The sequence below is a fragment of the Rosa rugosa genome, chromosome 6, assembly GCF_958449725.1.
Source record: "Rosa rugosa chromosome 6, drRosRugo1.1, whole genome shotgun sequence".
NCBI lineage: Eukaryota > Viridiplantae > Streptophyta > Magnoliopsida > Rosales > Rosaceae > Rosa > Rosa rugosa.
This window is the reverse complement of record NC_084825.1, coordinates 39749028-39773400: the sequence shown is the minus strand read 5'-3', so window position 1 is coordinate 39773400 and position 24373 is coordinate 39749028. Positions and strand designations below refer to the sequence as shown.

At 36.7% G+C, this 24373-nt stretch overlaps 4 protein-coding genes across 11 annotated transcripts; 3 read left to right on the top strand and 1 right to left on the bottom strand.

The window, feature by feature from the left end:
* Positions 1 to 3200: 3200 nt before the first annotated feature.
* Positions 3201 to 6797, top strand: LOC133716008 (uncharacterized). 8 transcript variants are annotated; one of them, XR_009849302.1, is made up of 4 exons: positions 3201 to 3541; positions 3713 to 3841; positions 4312 to 4499; positions 5501 to 6797. XR_009849302.1 is itself a non-coding variant. In XM_062142738.1 (4 exons), exons 2-4 carry the CDS (start codon positions 4064 to 4066, stop codon positions 6700 to 6702), a joined length of 381 nt encoding a protein of 126 aa, XP_061998722.1. In that variant the 5' UTR covers positions 3201 to 3541; positions 3713 to 4063; the 3' UTR covers positions 6703 to 6797. The 8 variants fall into 8 exon arrangements, 4 of the variants coding, with proteins under 4 accessions (XP_061998722.1, XP_061998718.1, XP_061998720.1 ...); XM_062142738.1 differs by having other exon boundaries at positions 3713 to 4163; positions 6610 to 6797; XM_062142734.1 differs by having other exon boundaries at positions 3713 to 4163; positions 6502 to 6797.
* Positions 6798 to 10983: 4186 nt separating this feature from the next.
* Positions 10984 to 13502, top strand: LOC133715749 (UV-stimulated scaffold protein A homolog). Its single transcript, XM_062142385.1, has 2 exons — positions 10984 to 11256; positions 11528 to 13502. The coding sequence occupies exons 1-2, from the start codon at positions 11062 to 11064 to the stop codon at positions 13301 to 13303; spliced, it is 1971 nt and encodes a 656-aa protein (XP_061998369.1). The 5' UTR covers positions 10984 to 11061; the 3' UTR covers positions 13304 to 13502.
* A 2386-nt stretch (positions 13503 to 15888) lies between these two features.
* Positions 15889 to 18839, top strand: LOC133714652 (E3 ubiquitin-protein ligase SINAT3-like). Its single transcript, XM_062140818.1, has 3 exons — positions 15889 to 16392; positions 17574 to 17960; positions 18323 to 18839. Exons 1-3 carry the CDS (start codon positions 16192 to 16194, stop codon positions 18683 to 18685), a joined length of 951 nt encoding a protein of 316 aa, XP_061996802.1. The 5' UTR covers positions 15889 to 16191; the 3' UTR covers positions 18686 to 18839.
* Positions 18840 to 19268: 429 nt separating this feature from the next.
* LOC133714651 (cytochrome P450 CYP82D47-like) lies at positions 19269 to 23678 on the bottom strand. Its single transcript, XM_062140817.1, has 2 exons — positions 22513 to 23678; positions 19269 to 20042 (listed from the first exon to the last, which is right to left on the bottom strand). Exons 1-2 carry the CDS (start codon positions 23467 to 23469, stop codon positions 19410 to 19412), a joined length of 1590 nt encoding a protein of 529 aa, XP_061996801.1. The 5' UTR covers positions 23470 to 23678; the 3' UTR covers positions 19269 to 19409.
* Positions 23679 to 24373: the final 695 nt, after the last annotated feature.

Here is a 24373-nt window from a genome sequence, read left to right as displayed (position 1 = left end):
CGGATCGGAGATCACATCCCCGCCCCCCACCAGGTTCACCACGGCCTCCTCCGACAAGGCGAGAGACGCCGCCGCACCCTCTGCCGCCATTGCTGCGCCAAACTCGATCAGTCTTTCGGCTAGGGAGAAAACCCTAGCAGAGCAAAAGTCGACAAAAGTAAGGTCTTTTTTACTAACTCGTTAACTGCATCATGTATGATATATATGTTGAACGCATATTGGTGAGGGAAAACAAAATAAATCCTCTTATGATTTATGACCTAAATCTAAGTCAATCCATTATATTTGCAAAAAAAAAAAAATGTAGCAGTTAAAAAAAAACTAAAAATATTTAAATAATTAATCATGTGATACAAAAAAATACAGAAAAAAAAACATTAAAAAACAAATGATTTTTTTTTTTAGAATAAAAACAAATGATATCTTCATTTTTTTTTGCATAGCTAAAATAGAAAAAAATTATATATAAAAAAAAAGAATAGTTCTTGGCATTTTCTTATTGATTAGACATTAATTTTTGAAAATCAAGTTTGATTAAGAAATATATATTTAGTAAAGATTTATAGAGTGATTAAATCATTGAAATGACTAAATTTTTTTATTTTAAAGATAATAATTTGTTTGCAAATTATATGAGTGAGGTTATTTGAGGAAGTTTAGTGAGATTTAGTGAGTAAATTTAGTATTTGAAAATTTGATAAGAGGTGTAAAAAGCATAGAGGTCAAGTGAGTAAATTTGGAGGTTCCAATAGAAAAACTCATTAAAAAAATAAATAAAAAAGGAAGAAAGAAAATTTAAAATAATAATCCAAATTTGATGTCTAACCATCACACAAATCCCTTTTGACTTTATTGTAATATATTTTACTTAAATGCTCATATTCTGTTCCAATTGAAAAGGAAGATAATAAAAAGAATTAAAGATTTGAGATTAGAAAAATTATATTTTTTATTTATATTCTAAATTTTAGCAAATTACCACTACTTACACTTTTTTTCCATAAATTACCATCAGCAGGCATGTTTTTTTAAATTCCCATGAGCTAGTGTGTAGGGCCCATGCACAAGGTATTATACCTTGCTGTCAGATTCCTTTCCTTTTTAAATTATTTCTATTGGTAAGTAAATTACGAATCTGTCATTGTGGGTTTGATAATGTGAATTAACACTGCTGAATGTCAGTAGCATTATGAAAAAAATAATATTTCTATATTCCGTCTTTGTTTTTCTTAGAAACAACACATTTATTTAATAATTCCAAAAACTATTTATACATATTACAATATGAAACTTGAACACTATATTATTTATCTCTGGCTTTGCTGCTTTCACATACAAGTTGCTTTGAATTTCATCTCTTCTCATGGTGAAGAAGTTTCTCCAGCAGGATTTCTTGGAGTACTGACCCTCAGTAGTGTACTGATCCCCAATAGTGTACTGATCCCTAGTAGTATACAAGCCTGGCCTTCTCACGTTTGCTCACTTCAACATTGCTTTCATTAGCTCCATCCTGCAAGTCAACCGACAACACAGAGGATAAGGGATGACAAAGTGTGCCCCAAATGCTTTGGCGATTACAACAAGAAACCTCAAACAATTAAACAGCGCAAATAAATTTAACAATACCAAATGTTAAGATGAATTCCTTGTATAAACAAACCCAAAAATACAGCCCTGGCCTTTTCTATAGGAAAAAAATATTATTGAGAAAAATAATGCAGCAAGAAAGCTGGGCCTAAAAAAAGGAGCAAAAAACAAGAGACAAAAACAACAATTACACTAAGAGACTAGACAGCTGCATTTCTCGAATTAAAAGCAATAAAAAAGATAGCAAAAGTCCATAACAAGCTTTTCTTCTCCTGTGCTTAGTTCTAGCTTCCGAAAAAGGAACATGCAGAAAAAATTAGTCAAAGAACCCCCAAGTCTTGGCATTGTTCTATCTCCCTCGCTATCACAACATGAAACCTAATCAATCCTTAAGCCATGACTCCCCAACGCAACAAACTCCACAAATTACAAAAGAAAACAATTCTAGGGCACACAAATGCCAACACCTAAAGCTCAGATCCAACCAAAACAAACCAGATTCTCTCCTAATCGAAAATATATCTCTTCTTCAAAGTCGTTGTTGTTCTCGGTCGGCACGGCCTCGTCATCGGATCGGCGGGAGTTGTCCTCAACGGTGTCTTTGTCGACGGAGCAAGCGACGACCTCAAGCTCTTCCTCGTCCTTTTCGTTGTTGATCGGCTCCGCCGGATCCTAGATCTGTTGCTTCGCCGCCAGATCCTCGATTCGTTGCTTCGCCGCTGGAGCCTCAATTCGTTGCTTCATCGTCGGAACCTCCCTTTGTTGCTTCGCCGCTGAAATGGAGGTTTTGATTTTGGGGAGAAATTGAGGTTTTGATTTTGGGGAGAAATGGATTTGAGAGAGAGAGAGAGAGAGCTGATGTATCGTGATATGGTGAGTGGCAATATTTGTAATTCCATGAAATTTAACTATCCTTTATGTCTTTAGTGCAAATGGACAATTACTGTAGCTAGCTGTAAATAACCGCAAGGAAACCGTGTCTTTCGCCCCTGCGCATGGGAAGGAAATGTAGCAAATTGTAGTTGGTGGTAATTACCTCTATAAATTTTCATGAGTCGAGTTTTAATACATGTTGAGTTTTAACAAACTCGAACTACTCACGAGCTAGACGAGCCGAATATATTATTGTTCAAGCTCGGCTAGTTATTTTGTCGAGCTTATTATTGAGCTCAAGCTCGGCTCATTTATCTTATGAACACGAGCCAAACGAGCTAAAATCGAGCCGAATACGAGTCGAACACGAGCTGTATCGAACCTATTTACAGCCCTACAATAAGGTAAGGATGCAATCAAAGAAAAAAAAAAATAAAAACAAAAATAATTCTACATTAGACTACATTAAGTAATTACTAAACTCGTGTATGCCTTTAGATTCTTTAATTAATCAGTCATTAACTTGTAGGTTAATTTTTGTTAGTAAGCAATTAATTGAAAAATTAGCGAAATTACCATATTTTATCATGATTGATTAATAAATTAGAGAGTGCAACAGCACATATTAAAGCCCACAGAACATCTGAAAACTGATGCAAACGGATGCGTGATGATTCAGATGAATATTACAGCAGACTGCTAATTTACTATATACTAAAACAGTGTAGGAGTAACTGTAGCTTATGAACAGTACCTCCCTTAGTAACAGTGTACTGCCCATTTTACCCCTGATTTTTTCTGGTATTTTTGCATGGTTGCCCCCGAATCCCCGAGACAGGTGTTTTGCAACCTGTTGCGCCGGGTCTGCGTGTTTGCTCTCCAAGAGGACAATTGTTTCTTTGCATCTTCAAAAGAGCGACAAAGAGAGCGAGGGCATGCTTCTTTGCTTCGCACGGAGAGAGAGAAAGGGAACGATCGAGTTTTGGTTGGAATTCAAATAGGGAACTGAGCTTCCAAAATCGACGATTCTCGAGCCAATCAATAGTTCGGGTCCGGCGCCGACAATACTTCCAATACTGAGGTAAGCTATTTCAATTTCTTGGTAATTGATTGTTGATTGTTGGGTTCTTCAAAATTGAATCTTTAATTTTCCAATTGGTCTATAAATATTTGATGGTTTCTGAAGTAGTTTGGTGGTGGTCCTTTGAAATTCAATACTGAATTGATGTGTGTATACGTTGAGGAATTTCAGAGGGGGCTTAAGAGAATCAAAGACGTTAACCACTTCTATCGTCAGAGGTCAAGTACCAAGAGACTTCTTTTCATTAGCTCTGAAGGATTTTGGACAAGTAGCAAAGAGATTTAGTTTTACGAATTTCAGGTTTTCCCTTTCTCATTGTTGTTTTAGTTTGCTCACATGTGGTGGGAATTTCATCTGATTATGGACGTACTTCTCCTTATCTGTATTGGAAGTAACGGTATTGTTGCATGAAGAGAGAATGAGTATATGTGTGCAGCTTTCTCTCTGCTTTCTTTGTAACGAAGATCATGTGGATTTATGATGATTATATAGAATTTCACTCTCAATGCTTTCTGTTTTGTCATGAAGAGAGAATGGGTACTTACCTTCTTCAAAATTGAGTACTTGATCATAAAGAGTGAGGCTTTGGTTATGATGTTTTTGATGTTGGGTTGTCATTGCGGTAATTGCTACTATTTTACATAATGTGATCTTAATGAGAATGTACACTTTAACATGCACTGAAATAGTGGTGAGTGTGTGTGTGTGTGGAGGCTTATTGTTTTAGATAGATCATTTGGTGTCTATGGTTAACATGAGCTCTATTACAGTGGTGGGCAGGCAAAGAAGCTCAAAGTTGTGGTACTCGAGCAGCTCAACCGACAATGACACTAATGACACAAAGAAAGTTGGTGCTGAAGAAGATTTTTACGATTTTCTTAGGTGGCTTGAAAGATATGAAATGGAAGCCCAAGGTGTGGATCCCAAGAGGGGTTGGGGATTTCGTGGTATGCACAAGGTATTTTTACTCAGTTGAATGTTATAGTTTCCATGTGTATGTGGATGCATATGTCTGCAAATACATCCGCATTGTGTCATAACGTGTAAAGATTACTAGCGTTATTTGACCAGAGCTTCCAAACCATGTTTACTCCAACTGAATGTTATAGTTTCCAGGTGTATGTGGACGTGTCATATCTCAGTGAGGTTTCTTGACACAAATTGAAAAAAAGAAGCATCTAATTATAGTTTATTTTAATATGGTTCTGCTTAAGCAAACTCAAATTGATCTAAAACTCTTGCTGTGATGTGATGGGTTTTAGGTTTTGATACATACTGGTAGTTCAATCCTTTCTCTAAACCTTCCTATGGGGACTGCTTCATTCTGTGTTTCATCACTTAAGTTCATAGACTTCTTTATGTTATGAATTGCATGAACTCTGATTCATTGCATTGTAGATCACGATTAATTTGATTCATAATCTGTTTTGAAAATTGTCAGAGTGAGATAAATTGCATCTTTTGGTTCTGTTTTTATTTTTATTTTTTTTTATTCAAATTTATTTACAGCATTTTATTTCCACCAGCATGAGAACTGTTGCTCTGAGGTGACGAATTCTGGTAGTTCAATCTTTCTGCAAACCTTCATATGAAGTCTGCTTCATTCTGTGTTTCGTTATTTATATCAGAGTCAGATATATTGCCTCCTTTGGTTACAATTTACGCCTTTAAAATACCAAACTTCATTTTCTGTTTAAATTTCAATGTGAAGATACAGACCCTAATTGTTTATTACTGCTTTACCAGAAGCCATGGCTTTTATTGTCAAGCATTTTGTTTGAAGTTGCAAACTTTGATTTCATGTTCTTACTAGGTTCTTTGAATTTCTGATACTTTCTGTATTTGGATAAGTTTGCTGTAATGGGTTTTCGATTATGGTGCTTCTTCTTTCTAAAACAAAATTCTCTGTCTTATGTGGTATTGTCGATTGCATTCAAAAAGTGATGTATTTGATTGCAGATCGATATACTTAGGATGACGGTACAAATTTTGAGCTGACAAAGTTTGATAATGAAAATATAATCTTTGAGCTTTTATGGGAGTGTAGGCTACGTGTCTTAAGTGTTTGTGATATATGTACAGAGTTTGCTATTCTGTATCCTTTTGATCATCGAGGAATTGTGATATTTGTATTTGTCCGCACTCTGCTGTACATCAATCCTATTATCAAGAATTCACAACATCGTTTGAATGGGAACTTTTATATGTAATAGAGAGGGTTTTGACTCTTCCATGTTTATATGTGTGACTATGAATGTTCTGTTGCTTTTTCCACCTGTGGTGTGTATACAGTGCAGTCATTCCCTCTCCCATGTTGGTTCATATTTCAAAAAACCTTCTACTTACATACGGTATTGCTAATATAAGTTAAATATTCTTGCTGAGCTGCTGTGTTTTGGAGATCGAGAGTTCTATAAAGATTGCTAGAATGCAAAATCAGTTGACGAGGTAGGTTCTATGTCCTGTGAAATGCATTAGTAGTTCGTCCTCTTACAGATCTTTGCTGACATGAAATTTCTGACCATTGACTTTTGTTGTACGGCTCTTCTGGCTTCTTGGCTGCATCAGTATTGCTTAGGCCCCATTGATTAGATTACTCAATATCTCTGTTTTTCTTATTCAAATCTTCAAATTTAGATACCACTATATTTTTTTCTTGGTCCCAATTTTCTGTTTCTAATAATATCAGAAGAAAACAAAGACCTTAGATACAGATAAAATATCAAGAAGAAAACAAAAACCTTAGATACAGATAAATCAGATGCAAACTATATATAAACAGTGGTCAATTTCTAATGCCTTCTCCAATAACATTGATTAAGGAGATTAATGCTCTAAAGTCTAAAACATATTTTCTTTTAAGAATTACCTCCTCTTATTTGTATTTCTAAATTAAAGTTCTCATTAGAGAAATGACCAAAATATTACTTCTGCTATTGTGTCTGTTTGATATTAAATAGGGTTGGAAGGAAAGTGCTTCTTATATGTTACTGTTTGATCATATTCAAGATTACATTTCAACGGCAACTTCAGTCACTCTTTTCTTCTCTTACCATCCAATCTTTCAGTGGCAGCCCCCAGATCAACAGCAGATGATGATGATACATCTGAAGAACTTATATATAGTAATACCAGCGTCTGCTAAAAAATTTTACTTTTGAAATATGTAAATATGCAAGTTTGGTTAAAACACCAGCTTTTGTACTATGGAAGGGATAACATTTTGAATTAACATTTCTTAGCTTATGATTGTGAATCTATTACGTACAACGGTACAATTTAGAGAGAAAAAAAAAAAAAAAAAAAAAGAGCTAACCCGCAGCATCGCATGGGGAAAATATTAAGTAAGAACATGTTTTTCGTTTCATAGACACATCATGGTTATCTTTGTCAACCAAAAACTTAAAACCAAACATAAAGAGGTTAAAGTAGAAAATCCGCCCCGCAGCATCGCGCGGGCTCTCATGCTAGTAAATACTATCATAGAGTATTTCCAGTATGGAAAGTGTAGCCATCAGCCCAACCCTGGTAATCATAATGTTCATCATTCCAGCCAGTGTCCTCTCCGACACCAGCTACAATATTATCTGCCAACACTACCATGCATGCCGGCCGGAAAACCAAAAAAGCTATCACCATCACAGCAAATCCAGCAGTAATATTATTGTATCCTGCCATTATAGGCCTCCTCAGTATATCGAGCTATAGATTGATACATTTGATATTTGACAAAGGCATATTTATTTATAGGTTTTTCTTGGCCGAAGGCATATGTATACCTAAAAACTGAACGGTTAAGATCAAAATATGTGATCGGAAAGTGGGTGAAAACAGGAAATCTGTACCGAAATTTCGTTACAGACGTCCGCACCTGAGAAAAATCTTATATCAGTCCGGCTACGGTGCGGACGTCCGTACCGTCCGCACGGTACGGATTTCCCGTTTTCCCCCACTTTCTGATTACATTTTCACATCTTAACCGTTCAGTTTTGAGGTCCTAATGTATAAATCACCTCTGCAAAATTTCAGCCAATTTGGTGGTCGTTAAGACATCCAAAACTGTAAATTACAACAATGTACACGAACGGTTCCGGTTCGACAGATTCGGTTCGTTCGTGTAAATTGCAGTTTTGGATGTCTTAACGATCACCAAATTGGTTGAAATTTTCCAGAGATGATCTATACATTAGGACCTAAAAACTGAATGGTTAAGATCAAAATATGTGATCGGAAAGTGGGTGAAAACATGAAATCAGTACCGAAATTTCGGTACGGACGTCCGTACCTGAGAAAAATCCTATATATATATATATATATACAGGCCTTCTCCACTGCGGACGTCCGCAGTTTTTCATTGGTGCGGATTTCCAGTTTTGACCCACTTTCCGATCATATTTTCACATCTTAACCGTTCAGTTTTTAGGTCCTAATGTATAGATCACCTCTGCAAAATTTCAGCCAAATTGGTGATCGTTAAGGCATCCAAAACTGCAATTTACAACAATGTACACGAACGGTTCCGGTTCTGCAGATTCGGTCCGTTCGTGTAAATTGCAGTTTTGGATGCCTTAACGATCACCAATTTGGCTGAAATTTTGTAGAGATGATCTATACATTAGGACCTAAAAACTGAACGGCTAAGAAGTGAAAATGTGATCGGAAAGTGGGGAAAAAATGGAAATCCGCACCTTTTTTCTTAGGTGCGGATATCCGCACCTTTTTTCTTAGGTGCGGATATCCGCACCTGAGAATGATTCTATATATATATATATGCATGTATGTATGTATGAAGTTTATGTTAAAATATACTACTGGCCGGAACCGGCACAAATATTTTATTCTTGTGATTATGGAATATACAACCCAGCAGTAATTAAGACATGCATCACGCGCCTTGTTCTTCAAACTCTAAACACGTATGCATGCATGCGTGGTCGGTGTTGGGGGATAACGGACAATGAGATGGTCAAAATACACCATGCATGATTGGAATAATTAATTAGTTATTATTATTAGTATGAGAATGTACACTATGCATGATCTTATATCCACTGGCTAAAGCTAGCTACCTAGCTCAAGTTCATTGTTCTTACTAATCAAAGTGTCCGGCTCGCCGGCTGGTAAGTCCAGTACTTCAAACCTTTAACCCAATTTTACAACAAGATATCTAGTTCTGTATCTAGCCAAATTCGATCTGACCTGCAACACCTTCAAATCAACTCCCAATAGTAGATGGAAGATGGAACAGGGTAGCTTTGGGTAGCTCACGATGGTAGATGGGTTGTTAATTATGGCAGCTTAATGCAATTTTCCAACTCCAGTAAAAGAGTTGATTAGAACAAACTTATTTTACTAGGTTACTTATTGATATGTTGAGTAGGGCTGCAATTTTGATGGGTTGTGTGGATTGGAAGGTAATCTAATTAACCTTAATTATTGGCGCTCACAAATTTGGATTTGCATCTGGGCTTGAATCGTTTGATTGAGGATAAGTTAAGAACTACATTTTGAATATTTAAATGTAATATTTGATGCAGTTAAACATTGGTTTATAATTTTAAGCTGTTTAATGAGTAGCATTTATGTGCAACGGCCAGATCAAGTGTAAAATCATTTGATTTTTCATTGAGTTGGTGGGCTACCAATTTTTTTTTTTTTTTTTTTTTTTAAAAAAAAAAACCCACCCTATTCCCACTCTTGATGGGGCTCGAACTCCTGACATCTTATATATGAGACCAAAGCCTTACCACCCCACCAAACACACACACTCATGGTGGGCTACCAACTTGGTTTAACTGCAATTGTGTCCACACAAGTTCAATTTTTACCGATTTTAAAAAGGTCAAAACTTTTAAAATCAATAATATTTGGTTGATATAACGATCGTGATGTAAAAGTGTAAATTCATTCATCAGCGGGTCGAATCACGACTGAGCTATAATCAATCTCATGAACCTGCTTATATATTAGTTTTGTTTATTGAAGAAACGTGGTAGAGATCGAAGGAACCCACAACCTTATATCGATCCAGTCCCCAAACACATGTGCCCCCTGAGATCATGATCCGATCTTACGAGTCAATCAAGTAGGCTACAACCTCTGCATTCAGACTATATATTTCTTTAAAAGAACAAAGCTCGATCAGCACGGGTTCATACTAATCAAGTCGTAGGGGAGCACAATAAGTCCAGCAGTTCAAATCTAACCCAATTTAATTTCAACCACATTTTTACTCCTTTTATTAGTCTTCATAGCCTTATTTGATCTTACCTGCTTCGATCGCCTCCTACATCGATCAATCAATACCAAGTGGTGGAAGATGGAAGAGAGTAGCTTAATTTGGGTAGTTCGCATCGGTAGAGGATTTTTAATATGACAGCTTAAAGCATCTTTAGCAATGTTAGCCATTTTTGAGTCAAATTTTAGTCAAAATAGCTAAAAAGTCATTTTAGCTAGCCACTTTAGAAATATGTCTGTATCAATGCTCTCTATTTTAGCTAATTTTGAATTTATATTACTTTTTAAATTAAGATTAAATAGTTTAAATGTATTTATAATTTATATAAAATAACTCCAAATGAATGTTTTAAATTATAGAGAGTCTCATCTCGCTCTCTATATTTAGGAGCGGGATAGCTAGCTAAAAGTTATAATAGAGAGCCACTTAGGAGTTTGGTGCAGCTGCTAAAATAGATAAAAAGCAAAACATGCTCTCTAAAATAGCTAAAGAGCTAAAATAAAGAGTCTGTTAAAGATGCTCTTAGTGCAATTTTTCAACTCCAGTTGATTCTGTCAAGTGTTAACTAAGCAACCACGAACTCGACCATCTTAATATTAACTCACTACCTAGCTATGTCCTATGCCTCCATCTCCACAACACTTACCTCACTCGCCGCTTTCAGCTATTCCACTACTAACATATTTTGGTATCACGCGAACAAAATTAACAGCACATTACTAGAATCCTCATCATATATTAATTAATATAAAGATCGGTGACAATCAATTGAACATTGTCACACAAAATCTAAAATTTTCACTTAACATGAAATGCGAGGATTTTTGTTTTTGTCACTACTAATTTTCAAAAAGGATCAAATCACCAAGCTAGCTGTCACATTTCTCACCGTGTCACAAGTGGTGCCTTATAGGCTTGTACATCACAATTTTCAACCCTTCATATTTGTGACGAAGTATTAATAGCAAGGCTTCTTTTACGTTGCATATCATATAAACGAGGCATGCATGTAGAGATTATTTGGCAACATTTTAGCATCTCCCCCTCAAGTTAAAGTAGTGGACTACAGACCAAAAAAAAAAAAAGTAGTGGACTTGAAAATGGGCCGATTCCGGTTCTCAACATGACAGGCCCAGACCCGATGATTTGATTTTCCGTGACCTTATCTTCAGACTGTGACAATTTACCCCCAATTCAGCGCCAAGATCCACATAACCCCACACTATAAATTTCTGCCCCCAATTTTGAAAACTCAAAAAATCGCCGATTCTTTAATCTCAAAATGGAGGAAGAAGAAGAGGGAGGAAGAGGAGGAGGGAAGGTTAGGGTTTTGATCGAGAAGGCGACGGAGTCAATCGAACCAGAGGTCGACCCCCGCCTCCTCAAGGCCATCAAGGCCGTCGTCCGCCGCTCCGATTCCGAGCTCCGACTCGCCGCCCATCTTCTCATGGACCTCATGAAGCGCGACCACTCTCAGGTCCTTCAAAAAAAAAACTCAGTCTCTTTCATTTCTCTGCAACTCTGTTTTCGCTAGGGTTTTATTAGCTTAATCAATCGAAAAAAATCATTGACAGATTATCAACTCAAATTAGTCAAATTCAAATTGGTTCATATAGAAATGAAGACAAAACCCTGATGATCCTTTAGGGATTGTTGCGTAATCTTTGTGTTTTGAGCTAAACTTTTAGGTTATTTGTATTATGACCTATGGGAGAGAAGAATTTTTTGCTGAAATAGAAATGTTGCAGGTGAGGTATTTAACGCTGCTGATAATTGATGAGCTTTTTATGCGGTCGAAGCTGTTTAGAGGCCTTGTGGTTGAGAATATGGATCAGTTGTTGACGTTAAGCGTCGGGTTTAGAAGGAATTTGCCACTGCCAGCTCCGGCAAATGTTGCGGCTACCCTGCGTTTGAAGGCGATTGAGTTTTTGGAGAAGTGGAATGCTTCGTATGGTGTTCATTATAGGCAGATTAGGTTAGGGTTTGAGTACCTTAAGAACACGCTTAAGTTTCAGTTCCCGAATCTACAGGCAAATGCGGCGCGGGTTCAGCAGGAGAGGAGGGAGAGGGAGAGGAAGTCGAAGGAGATTTTGCTGAAGAAGTTTCAGAGTTTGGAGAGGAGTTTTGGATCGATAAAGGAAGAGATACAGTCGACGGTTGATGAGATTGGGGAGTGTTTAGAAATTGCACGTGCTAAAGAGGAACATTCAAAGTTTATTCCTTTAGATGATGAAGATTTTGAAGAGATTCATTCTTATGAGTTACGGCAGTTGCGTTTGCAAACGTTGGAAGAAGAAGATAAAATTCATGAGAATACTGAAAACAAAGTGGTTTTTGATGCACTCAGGGAGCTTTACAAGCTTTTGTTAACAAAGCATTTGGTTGCGGTCCAAGAATGGATAACTGTTCTTGTAAGGGTTGAACTGAATGATAACAGGTCCAGAGATTCCTATTTGAAGGAGTTCATTGATATCCGGAATCATATTCAGTCAGTCAAGAAGAAGTGTGAAGAATCAGGTTGCACTCTTCTAAACGCTACAAATCCTGATGAAGAAGATTTTTGGGAGGAAGGCAATATCGGATCAGTTGAGACTGGGAGTTCTAGTCGTCCCAGTAACAACATTGAAGATCTTGCTGGGACATCCACATGCACATCTACATCTACATCCAATGAGGTAAAAGAGAGAATTTCTAAAGCACATGGTAATGTGACAAACAGCAAAAAAACTCGCAGTCGTGAAGGTGGTGTAGCCAAGTTAGATCCTCTGAAGAGTAAGCTTTTGGCTGAAGCTCCAGAGGTGAACTGGGGCTCTTATTTGGATAACTGGGGTTCAAAGAGAGATGTATTGGCTAACCACCGGGGTTTGGAGCTTGAAAGTCATTGGGGCAGAGTAGATCAGGATGCAGTTATCCCAGCAGATAAGATTGCAGAGTTAAATCTTCAGGCTACTGTATACAAAGAAAAGCAAGTTGATATTCCACCATGCCGAGCTCCATTAAGTAATGGAAAACTTTGTCAGAGAAAAGACTTGAGAGTTTGTCCATTTCATGGACCTATTATTCCCAGAGATGATGAGGGGAAGCCTCTGAATCAGAACCCTTCTATAGATGAGACAACTCTGGATACAGGGGCCACAGGGGACAATCTAGTAGAGCAGTTGGCGAAACAAGCCGTGAAGAATGTTCGTGAGAAAGATAAAGAGTTAACAAGGAAGAGAGAAATTGATAAACAGGCACTGAAGCGTGCAAAGCTTGCGAAAGTACGAGAACACAATGATTTGGTTTTACGTGATGCTGCTATGGCTTCGACTTCTAGATCTGCAGCTATCGGAGAAGATTTGGAGGCAAACCCATCATCCAGAAACAAAAAGAAAACCCTTGCAGCCATGCTGAAGAAGAAAGAAACACCAAAAGATAGATTAGCTCAGAGGCTTTTAAACACACGAGCGAGTGCTGCCACTGTAAGACAGCTTACCTTGGGGGCGGATACTAATTACAGAGAAGCCTTCCCGAATCAGTGGTGACTTCTCTTACTTGAGGTCACCCTTGTGTCTTTACTGATCGTTTGTTTTACTTGTAAATTGTCTTTGTTTAGTTTTTAGCAACTACGGAGACGTCTTTTTGCAGATTCTGTAATATATGTTACTTTTGTGATTCGAATTCTTTAGGAAATTATGCAAATAAGGGAAGTTGATGAATAAAAGTTGGAGTTTAGATAGCTGATGCTCAGTCTCTTTATCATTATTGTATGACCTTTGTTCTGCAGAAGTTGGCTTGTAGCTTTCTTAGACTATTGTATCCTAGATGGTAACAGCAATTTGAAATCTATATTGTACAGACCAGAATCAAAGCCGAAGAGAATATTACATAAAGTTTTAAATTCAATGACTTTTTGGATGGTTAGTTGGTTACAATAGCACCAGATGATGAATTAAAGATGTTAGTAGCGGTGAACTCAAGTCACCTCTTATGCCATTATTAGTGCCCTAGAACATTATTATCTTTTTAATTATGATGAACATAACGTATTATGACATATTACATAATAAGGAAGGTAATCGGTAATCTATCTCTTTAAAAAATGAAAAAAAAAATTAAATAAATTAATGGAAGATTTTTACCAATGAAAATTCGTGCAGAAATATATAATGTAAATATTGCTTATAGAATTACTGTATTAGTCGGCAAACTGTCTTTATACTGGAAGCAATATTTACATCGTCTTTGAGCAGGTGTGAAGTCAAGTTAACATTATGAGCAAGGGATTATCAAGTCAGCATTTTATCTTTCAAGTCATCCAACTTTTTTTTTTTTGAAAGAAGTCATCCAACTTTAATTAGATACGAGTCTAGCAACGTAACATATTGGATATATAGCAAGAGTTCATTTCTTCAATAAACAGAATGATCAACTACTTGAATTTGATTTGATAACTTGATGGATGAGGTAAAAGGCTTAACCATGCTTATGAGTTATGAAACTAGAAACTTTCAAGCCACCTTTGCAACACTGAGTTGATTTTATACTTCTGTAATAATGTGAATCTGCTAGGCATAAGTGGCATCTCGACCGAAAAACATGAGTGCCATAAAAAACTCCCACAAAGTTTGGTTTGTCTGAGTGTCCCCGTGGAAGATACGTTGGATTTTCTATTTAAAAAAAGGGTGTCATCTTATAATACACATGACCTAATTGTTTAAAGGATAATGTTCTTTTTATTTTGGTCAGTTATGATCCAATTGTTTGAACTTTGAAGGATGAGATGTGGATATCTAGAAAGTCCAAGTCACCCCTTGAATTATTAGATGAAATTTAAAACGTGGATATTCATTATTGAGGGATATAATTACTATAAAAGTAAAATTTACGGCTCACTTTTTTATTTATTTTTTATAACAAAATAAGCGTGGAGTTGAGTCTCTTCTAAAATAATTCAAAAGGAGGTAAACTAGGAGTTTCATTGTTATCGGTCTTGTTGTCATAGGCGTATAATCTTCATATTTTATTGGAGGCTTATTTAGGTAACCATTAAGGCATAAGTTGCTTATTCTTCATCTATTTAGCAATGCTTATCAATGACTTGATTGAGAAGTCTTGTGCTTAGGATAGCTTGTAAGCTGTAGAAAAATACAATTGAGTGTTTTTTTTTTTTTTTTTTTTAATTTTAAAATTAGATACCAACATGTTCTGATGACATCTCATTGGCGATTCTTTGACCGATGAGATGTTTGTCGTGACGTCGTCAGAAGTTATTTTATAAAAAAATTAAATACCCAGCTCTTTAGACGAAATTTCATCTACAAAGCCTATTTTTATCGAGATTTCGTTGACAAATTCACTTTTAATGATGAAATTTCGTTGGCCAACCCACTTCTAACTATCCACACGTTCATTTTCATTCCAATTTGTAATTATAAAAATTTAAAATTCTCATATCTAAAGTGTAAGAGTACTAACTTTTATTAGTTTTCCAAAATGCTCCACTAAAATGAAAGTCAATTTATTTATCAATGTATCACTATATTGATATACTATAAAGACCTTCACTCGAAACCCTTCTAGAACGGTAAAATGATATGAGTAAATGGTAAATTGGACTCACATTTGGTTACAACTTTACATCTCTACAATTCTACATGTATTTTACCATATGAGACCGGAGAGAATCTTGAGTGGGGTAACCCTAAAGCCACGTGGTGTGGCGGACCAATCACTGCCCAGCAGGAGGGGTGTTTTGGGTATTGCACTTTAGAAAGCAGGAGCAGTTTCGGAAAAGAGAGAAAATTTTCTTTCTTCTTATTGGTTGGCCCTAAAGCCACGTGGTGGGGAAACCCCCACCTAAGAATTTCTCTTACCATATATACACCGTAGAGGCAACCCATAGTGGTCTCCTAATAGTTCAATAACTGCATCAGTAACTGTAACAACAGCTAAAAAGCCCTTTAATTAATAAAACCTCTTGTTATAACCATTCAAATTTTACTTCATAAAACTCGAAATTAGTTGGGAAAGATGAAAAGCCTCATAACTGAATCCTTTAATAACCACTTAATACCCGTAACAACAAAAACTTAATCACATCACACGGCCCACCTTAGTTGGCCGGTGACCCATCTCTCTCCATTCCTCTCATAGTCTCATGTAAAAAAACCCATCGAAGAAAATAAGAAGTGCCCTTTTTCATTCTCTCTTTCTTCATCTTCCTCAGTAGGCACATTGGAATCGAAAATTTTCCCTCTTTTTTTGTTTTTTCATCAATTCTTTGTTGCAATCACATTTCTGAAGAACCCAGAATCCAAAGATTGGATCTTTTTTATTACAGCGAGCAATCATATGGTGCACATTTTCCCAAAGGTTTGAACTTTTTGGGTTCTCGTTTCAAATTTTGTCGGGGGGTTTTGGTTTCCCCTGTATGAAAATGGACCCAGAAAACATGGAGATTGTTCCACCGTCGGATTTGATGGACGACGACGAGATCCACGGCCGTCCTCGCCAGTTATATACAGTTCCAAAGCCTCACAACAATGGCAATAACGTTCCGGGAACCACCAGTGTTCATGAGCTTCTTGAATGTCCTGTTTGCACAAATTCAATGTACCCTCCAATCCATCAGGTTTGTGCTTTAATGGGTTTTGGTTGTTGCGTTCATTTTTGTTTTTTTTTGCCATTTGGGTTGTTTTGCTTGTCTTGGTTTGTGCAATTTGGTTGTGAAGATATGTATTTGACAGGTTGGTGAAGATTAGTTTTGTGGGTTTTGAACTCTATGGGTGATATAGGTTGATTGAATTGAACAAGGAGGGATTTGATTTTGGAAAATGGGGTGGGGTGGAGGTGGAATAGAGTAGAAGATAGTATGAGTGGCTGAAACTTGTTAGAAAACTACATTGGTTCTTGTTAATTAGAACTGTATATTGGTTTAGCGAGAACACTCAACAAGAATGTTTTAATTCGGCGTAGTTTTATTATGTAGTTATGTGATCATCAAAGATTTGAACTTGAAGTGTGTTTTGGAGTTCATAGTAACAGTCTAGCAAGCAGAGTGCAAAGTTTCACGAAATTTATTCGAATACATTGTATGTGTAGAGAAACATGGGGTTGGTGATTACGTTGTTGAGGCTTTTATTGGTCAGTTGGTTTGGAAGGGGATTACCAACAATAGGAGTTTTTGAAGTCCCCAGAGATTGTGTAATGTGAAGCAGGTTAATGTCGTGACAGTTCCAAATTGTTGGGTATTGTATATGGATGGCTTATTTCTGAAAAGCTCTTGTGTTTGAATTGGGTGCATTTTGCTCATATCATTCATTCATAAATCATTTTGGCGCTCCTAAAATTTATTAGTTGCGTTCTTGAATTTGTGTAATCTTTTTCATTTACTTTGAGGACAGGAGAGGTGTAAATTCTCTCTCATGCAATATATTGTAAAAACATATTACAACTCTTTGATGTATAGGTTGCAATAACATATTTTTGAAGGTGTAATGCATATGATGCATTTTAAAAACCAAGTGTTGTGATATATACTCAGAAATGTGAGTTTATGAGTTCCGGATGTAGAAGCTTTCTTTAGTTTGGATGAGCAACACTTTCTCTACTCTGGCAAATGGAGTTCTTTACCTTTCATCTTGTTTCATTTCATTGTTATTTGAATCAAGAGATACTCAGTCAATCACTACCGTAAGATTTATTGTTGATGGCAAGCAAGGGGATTGTTCTAAAACTATGAAGCTGCTTGTGAAATTCTTTTAAGAGTGATGGAGCTTTATGGCGTTTAACTCTGAAATTTTGTTTCTGCAGTGCCATAACGGGCATACCCTTTGTTCCACCTGTAAAACAAGAGTGCATAATCGGTGCCCAACTTGTAGACAGGAGCTTGGTGACATAAGGTGTTTAGCACTGGAGAAGGTAGCTGAATCACTTGAACTGCCTTGCAAGTACTGCTCGCTTGGGTGCCCGGAGATATTCCCATATTACAGTAAACTGAAACATGAGGCTGTCTGTAACTTCAGACCATACAACTGTCCTTATGCTGGATCAGACTGCTCTGTTGTTGGGGATATTCCATTCCTTGTTGCTCATCTACGGGATGACCACAAGGTGGACATGCATTCTGGATGTACTTTTAACCATCGTTACGTTAAGTCTAATCCCCGCGAAGTAGAAAATGCCACATGGATGTTAACTGTAAGTATGCATGTACTTCCGCATATGTGTGTCTTTAAAATTTTTGCTTTTGATGAAATAGTGATCAGGAAGTACATGTGAATGCAACCCTTTTCAATGCTTATTTGGTTACTAAGATATTGAAGATGAGCTAGTTAATTCTATTGTTAGGATTTGATCCATTATTAGGTTGCTTCGATTAAGAAATCCTAATTGCATTATTAAACATTTAAGTAACCTTTAGCGGATTTGTTCAATTTTTCCCGACTAAGCCTGGGAATATTGGAGTCATGGGATCCCCCTTGATAGTATATAAGACTAGAAAAATCATGGGTTGATTTACAAGATAGAGAAGTAATCGTTTTATTTTTCAACCTTGTTAGGTTTTCCACTGCTTTGGTCAGTACTTCTGTCTCCATTTTGAAGCATTCCAGCTCGGTATGGCTCCTGTTTACATGGCATTTCTACGTTTCATGGGGGATGAAACAGAAGCTCGGAACTACACCTACAGCCTTGAGGTTGGAGGAAATGGCCGAAAGATCATATGGGAAGGAAATCCAAGAAGCATAAGGGATAGCCACAAGAAGGTTAGGGACAGCCATGATGGCCTCATAATACAGCGCAACATGGCGCTTTTCTTCTCTGGTGGGGATAGGAAAGAGCTGAAGCTGCGAGTTACAGGACGGATATGGAAGGAACAGCAGAACCCAGAAGGCGGTGCCTGCATCATACCTCTCTGTAGTTAGTTCTCGATTATCCCTTTCACTCGTGTGCTAAAACATTATCTTAATGTTATTAGTGAATGTAGATGCTAAAGGATTCTTTCTCTATTTATGAAGTTTCAATTCTGGAGGCTTCACTTTCCAAATGTAGTATATTAAAGCTTCCAGTTTCCTTGTAGCTGAAATACAATATTTTGTCCAGATTTACGCTGTTATTAAGAGTAGCTTAACAACTCAATGGTTTTCTATAGTTTATAACAAGCCAAATTAATCTGCTCTATGAGATTAATTTAAGGCTTAGTTTCAAAACAAAGCAGTAGATGAGACGGTAGATCTTAGTTTTAAGGCTGTAGAAAGCTTGGAGGTAGTAATAAGGTAACTTCTGGTCTTGAAAGCAGAAGCACTCAGTTTAAGACTACATGTAGTCTTAAACTACTAATCTCTATAGGTGTGGCTTGGAGGTAGTAATAAGGTAACTTGTGGTCTTGAAAGTAGAAGCATTCAGTTTAAGACTACATGTAGTTGTAGTCTTAAACTACTACACTATATAGGTGGCTTAATTAAAGTTAAAAGAATAACTATAGTCTAATAAGGTATTATTGTGAAATGATACAAATTATAAAATTTTATTGCAGCATATAAATCCTTAAGAGGAAATTGGATAAGATTGTTTGAATTACAATATATGTTGCACTTCAGTCTTGACAGAAACACAGTAATTCTTAACATTGAAGAACTTGCGAGTCATCTAGTCAACATTTTCATAAAGTTTAGGATGTAGGCGTGGGGTGAGAAAGACCTCCAGTGGGGTTATCTTCATGTTTGTTATTCCTGAACTCTCACCCATATCAAGTGGTTCATCAGATGGGGCTGTAATTTCAAACCCATGAAGCAAATGAGCCAATGTAAGTTGAGTAACTTGAAGTGCTAGAGATATTCCTGGACATATTCGTCTACCACTTCCAAATGGTATAAATTCAAAACTCTGGCCCCTAACATTAACATTCTTGTGAGTTGTAAGAAACCTTTCTGGTTGGAATAGACAAGGCTCGAGCCAGACATTTGGATCACGATGAATCTTCGAAAGGTTGATAAGAAGACGTGTGCCTGAGGTTACATGATAGTTACCTATTCTGCAGTCTTCTCTGGATTCATGTGGTACTGAGAGAGGTGCAGCTGGGTATAGCCGCAAGGTTTCCTTGATAATGGCTTGGAGATAGACTAGGTTCTTCACATCTGATTCGTTCACTTGCCTTTCCCTACCAACATGGTTGTCCAACTCAAGTTGAGCCTTCTTCAGGACTTCAGGATTGTTGAGTAATAAAGAAAGAGCCCAGGTTAATGTCACTGTTGAGGTATCTGTCCCTCCTAGAAGAACCGCCTACAAAGGACATATGAAATGTACATGATTTTCAAACATATAAGGAACACTAATGTAGGAAATTCTTTTACTAGTGCACATACATTGTTCCTAAGATTAATGAGCTTCCTGTACTTACACTTAGAAGCACAGAAAAACTGCTTCTTTTCCTTTTTAATTTTTTTTTTTAAAGCTGTTTTTTGAATTTTTTTTTGTAAGTAATTTTATATTGCATAAAGCATTTGTAAGACTATTTGGAATTGCTTCTAAAATTTGGGAAATTCCCTTCAGACTATCAAATGGACAAATGGCTTTTGATAGCGTTTGGGGTTAAAATTAACTCTATCAGTTATAGACTTATAGAAGCATTTTCTTTTGTTTATTTAATATATACAAGACTCCAAACACACTCTATGGGTGTGAATAAGGGTGTTTCTAAATGTACCCAGCAAATTACTTAGTGAACCCAGCAAATTATTTATATTTAAATATTATTTTTAGAAAACTACTTAAATCCAACAAGTTTCCCAAAATACCCTCCATCTTTAACAAAACCATGCACCCAGCAAACAATCTCATGATTTCCAGCATATCCTTCATTAATGGTACTCCTCCGGATGGGAAAAAAGAAAAATTGTTTGGAATATCTCTAGTCAATTGGTGATACTAGTATTGTTTTAAAATTGTATGATCTTGTTCAACAAGGATAGAGACTTTGAATTCTAATCTCTTGAAATGAAGAAGATTTTTCAGAATATATATATATATATCAGGGGTTCTTGGCTGCGGACGTACGTACCTAAGGAATAGGTATAGATTTCTCATTTTTCCCCACTTTCCGATCATAGTTTTACATCTTAACCGTTCAGTGTTTAGGTCCTAATGTATAGATCATCCCTACAAAATTTCAGCCAAATTGGTGATGGTTAAGGCATTCAAAACTGCAATTTACCATTATAAATACGAACGGTTCCGGTTCGACAGATTCGGTCCGTTCGTGTAAATTGCAGTTTTGGATGCCTTAACGATCACCAAATTGGCTGAAATTTTGCAGAGGTGATCTATACATTAGGATCTAAAAACTGAACGGTTAAGATGTAAAAATATGGCCGGAAAGTGGTCGAAAACAGGAAATCTGTACAGAAATTTCGGTACGGATGTCCGCACCTGAGAAAAATCCTATATATATATATATATATATATATATATATATATATATATATATATATAGACTTAGGATAAGAATTTGATGGAGCTCATGGATAATCACGATTATGTTTTCTAAAAAAAAAAAAAATCATGATTATGGGTATGAACTAGAACTAGCAGAAGTCTTTTGGCTGTTGTAGTGGTTGGATTTGGGTCTTTATCCCATCAATCATCACGAGTCCCTGCTCCTTTTCTTCTCTAACAATCTCATATTTCCTCTCATTGCGATTTGTTCATATATATTCATTTTGCTGCGTACATAAACATCAAATTTGAGAAGATGAACAAATCACAGGAAATATTTTGGGAATTTACACAGCCGCAATCTCATTTAGACAACAGGGGATATTCAGTTTTCTAAATGTACTCTCATTGCGATTTGTTCATATGCATTCAGCAGTAATCACATCTTTCCTCTCATAGCGATTTGAGGGAGAATTGGTGGATCAAATCTTAGGTATGGCTTGGAGAAGATCATCAAATTGGTGGAATCTGACGTTGATTGGAGAGGTCGAGATTTGTTTTCTTGATTTTGGGAACAAATCGCATGAGCATCAGTTTACTTGGATGGGTATTTTGGGAATATTTACTGGGTTTAATAAATATTTTAAATATTAATAAGTAGCTGGGTATACATAGAAATTTGCTGGGTACATTTAGAAATACCCGTGAATAATTACGTGGGAAGTTATTCCACAGAATGTTAAGAAAACTGCTGCACATATTTTGTTTTTGATTTTTTTTTTGTTAAATTTCTTTTATTTGTGAATTGACCATTTTGTTTTTCTCAAATATTTCAGTTTAAATGTTTTTTAATATTTGAGGGATATTTTGGTAAATTTTTTCTGTTTTGGCTGACAAACTCTCTTTTCTCTTAATAATAGTGTGTGTATATATATATATATATATATATATATATATATATATATATATATATATATATAGTGAATTTTCAGGCAGTTGACATGTGCTTCCTAAAAGAAAAGAAGTACTTCAAGTTTAAAGCACACAGTCTTGAAATTTTATTATATAAAAAAAAAAACCTCTATTTTCTTTGAACAAAACCGATTGCAAATAAGAAAATTACGTAACGTACAAAAACAGTTCTAAAGAAAGTGATCACAAACGGCTACATAACAAAAACACTCCAATCCAAATAGAAAAACTGCTACACTAAAGGAGCTTTTTAGTACTGTGTGTGTGTATTATAGGAGATAATGTATAGGAAGTTGAAATTCATGATATAATCAAGTTGAAGAGAAAGGTTCATCGGTATATATACCAGGCATGTGATAATTGAATCAGCAGGAATTGAACCAGCAAACTCTTCTCTGCTATCATCATCAAGGACGGTAAGCATCATATCCATGAAGTCACGCTCACAATCATGTTGCAAAGAATCAGTACTTCTCTTGTGCTTATGCTCTTCTAACCATTTTTGAAGCGCACCATCGAGTTCTTTAGCTGTCTTCTTCATGGCTTTCTCATAACCTCCCCAATCCAACCACCTAAGAAATGGAACTGCATCTGAGATTACAAATTCGCCACCCAATCTTAAAAATTCCCTCAACGCCTTCCGAAAGCATTCATTCTCTTCATTCTCTTGCGCCGAGTTAGCCCCAGAAAATCGCTTTCCAACAACCATCCTGAACATGACATTTAAAGTTAAGTCTGTAAACCACCTCTTCATGTCCACCAACACCTTATCTGAGACACCTTTGTTTCGCTCCCGCATATCAAATATATGTTTGGTTGACACCTTCACCTCCGATTCTCGGACGTGGTTGAGCAACTCCAACTTGTGGTTGGAGAGGATGTGCAGCGTGGTTATCTTTCGCATCTGGCGCCAGTAAGGTCCGTAAGGGCTAAGACCGAATATGGCATAGTCGTACCCCATAATCTCTGAGTATAAAGCTTTCGGGCGGTTGGCAAAAGCTTTATCATTAGTGGTGAGACATTCTTTAGCCACATCCCAACTGCTTACAACAAGAGCTCGGTGCACACCAAGCTTGATAGTGAAGAGCGGTCCGTACTTGTCAGCCATGTTCCCTAGGGTTATGTGGGGCGGTTGAGGCCCTCCTAAGAGGGGAAGGTGGCCGAGTATTGGCCATGCACCAGCCGCTTTCGGGGGTTCTCTTTTCTGCAAGTATTTTGATATCCATACGAAAGAGAACAGAAAGAGAAAAAATGCTAAGATGGTAGTTGGATCACATATAGAAGATGGAAGCAGAAACTCCATGGGAATAGAAACCCTCAAATACCAAGATATTAAGATTCGATCAAGATTGTGCTTTGCTTCATATAATTTCTTACACCCTCATTGTAAACCTAAATATATAGACAGCTAGCTGGTGTTGAGAAATTTGCTGTAGTTGGATTCTCGATCAAGATTCTATACTGTAGTTGGATACCAAATTGGAAGTGATGGCTTAAGCTTCATAGAGAATTTGCTCATGTTATTAGACAACTCATCTGCACCAACATGGTTTGTTTTGCTCTACAATCATTGGTGCCACCCTTGCCTGGCCAAGTATGAATCACATGCTAAATTGGGTGAAAGAGGACCACAGATGGTAGGAACTGTTCATATCAAGTTGGGCAAACTCATAATGAGTCCAGAACTCCAGATGGTGACTTCACATCGCAAAACAAGAATTGCAGCTTAGATTATCTTCCTTATAGAACCTCTTTGTGTAATTTCACTGCCACAGACCTATCAAGCACTTCTCTGAGAGGGTCCTTACTGGTCTTATGATGGGTTTTTGTATGGCGCCCTATGATCATGATCATCAATGTTCTTGGGATGTCTCAGTTCCTATGACCTTGTAACTACTGAGACGAGTTCCCCTTTGCAACTTCAAGTCATTTCTAGCCATTCTTTACCATACTACTGTCTGCCCCTATTGTCCTGGCGATCACAAATGTCATAACCAATATGATGGGCAGACTATTATTCATGTCAATTTTATACCTTTCGTAAGCAAGAATCTGTTTGATTTTATGCTTCAATTTGCATCATATTGTGTATTTGATTTGCAATTTAGAGAGAAAAAATTTATTTTTGTTATTGCATTGGATTCTTCTATTTTTGTGAAGTCTATATCATGAACACATCGCACTCCAGAAACAGCTCACTTTAGGAA

Bases quoted from the DNA above. Each gene is read 5' to 3' on its own strand.
- LOC133715749 (XM_062142385.1), top strand. From the start codon at position 11,062: ATGGAGGAAGAAGAAGAGGGAGGAAGAGGAGGAGGGAAGGTTAGGGTT. The intron at 11,257-11,527 runs GTCCTTCAAAAA...GAAATGTTGCAG, and splicing joins TGAAGCGCGACCACTCTCAG to GTGAGGTATTTAACGCTGCT.
- LOC133716008 (XM_062142734.1), top strand. From the start codon at position 4,064: ATGAAGAGAGAATGGGTACTTACCTTCTTCAAAATTGAGTACTTGATC. The intron at 4,164-4,311 runs GTAATTGCTACT...GCTCTATTACAG, and splicing joins GATGTTGGGTTGTCATTGCG to TGGTGGGCAGGCAAAGAAGC. The intron at 4,500-6,501 runs GTATTTTTACTC...GATATTAAATAG, and splicing joins GATTTCGTGGTATGCACAAG to GGTTGGAAGGAAAGTGCTTC.
- LOC133714652 (XM_062140818.1), top strand. From the start codon at position 16,192: ATGAAAATGGACCCAGAAAACATGGAGATTGTTCCACCGTCGGATTTG. The intron at 16,393-17,573 runs GTTTGTGCTTTA...TTGTTTCTGCAG, and splicing joins TGTACCCTCCAATCCATCAG to TGCCATAACGGGCATACCCT. The intron at 17,961-18,322 runs GTAAGTATGCAT...CAACCTTGTTAG, and splicing joins ATGCCACATGGATGTTAACT to GTTTTCCACTGCTTTGGTCA.
- LOC133714651 (XM_062140817.1), bottom strand. From the start codon at position 23,469: ATGGAGTTTCTGCTTCCATCTTCTATATGTGATCCAACTACCATCTTA. The intron at 20,043-22,512 runs GTATATATACCG...TGTCCTTTGTAG, and splicing joins ATTCAATTATCACATGCCTG to GCGGTTCTTCTAGGAGGGAC.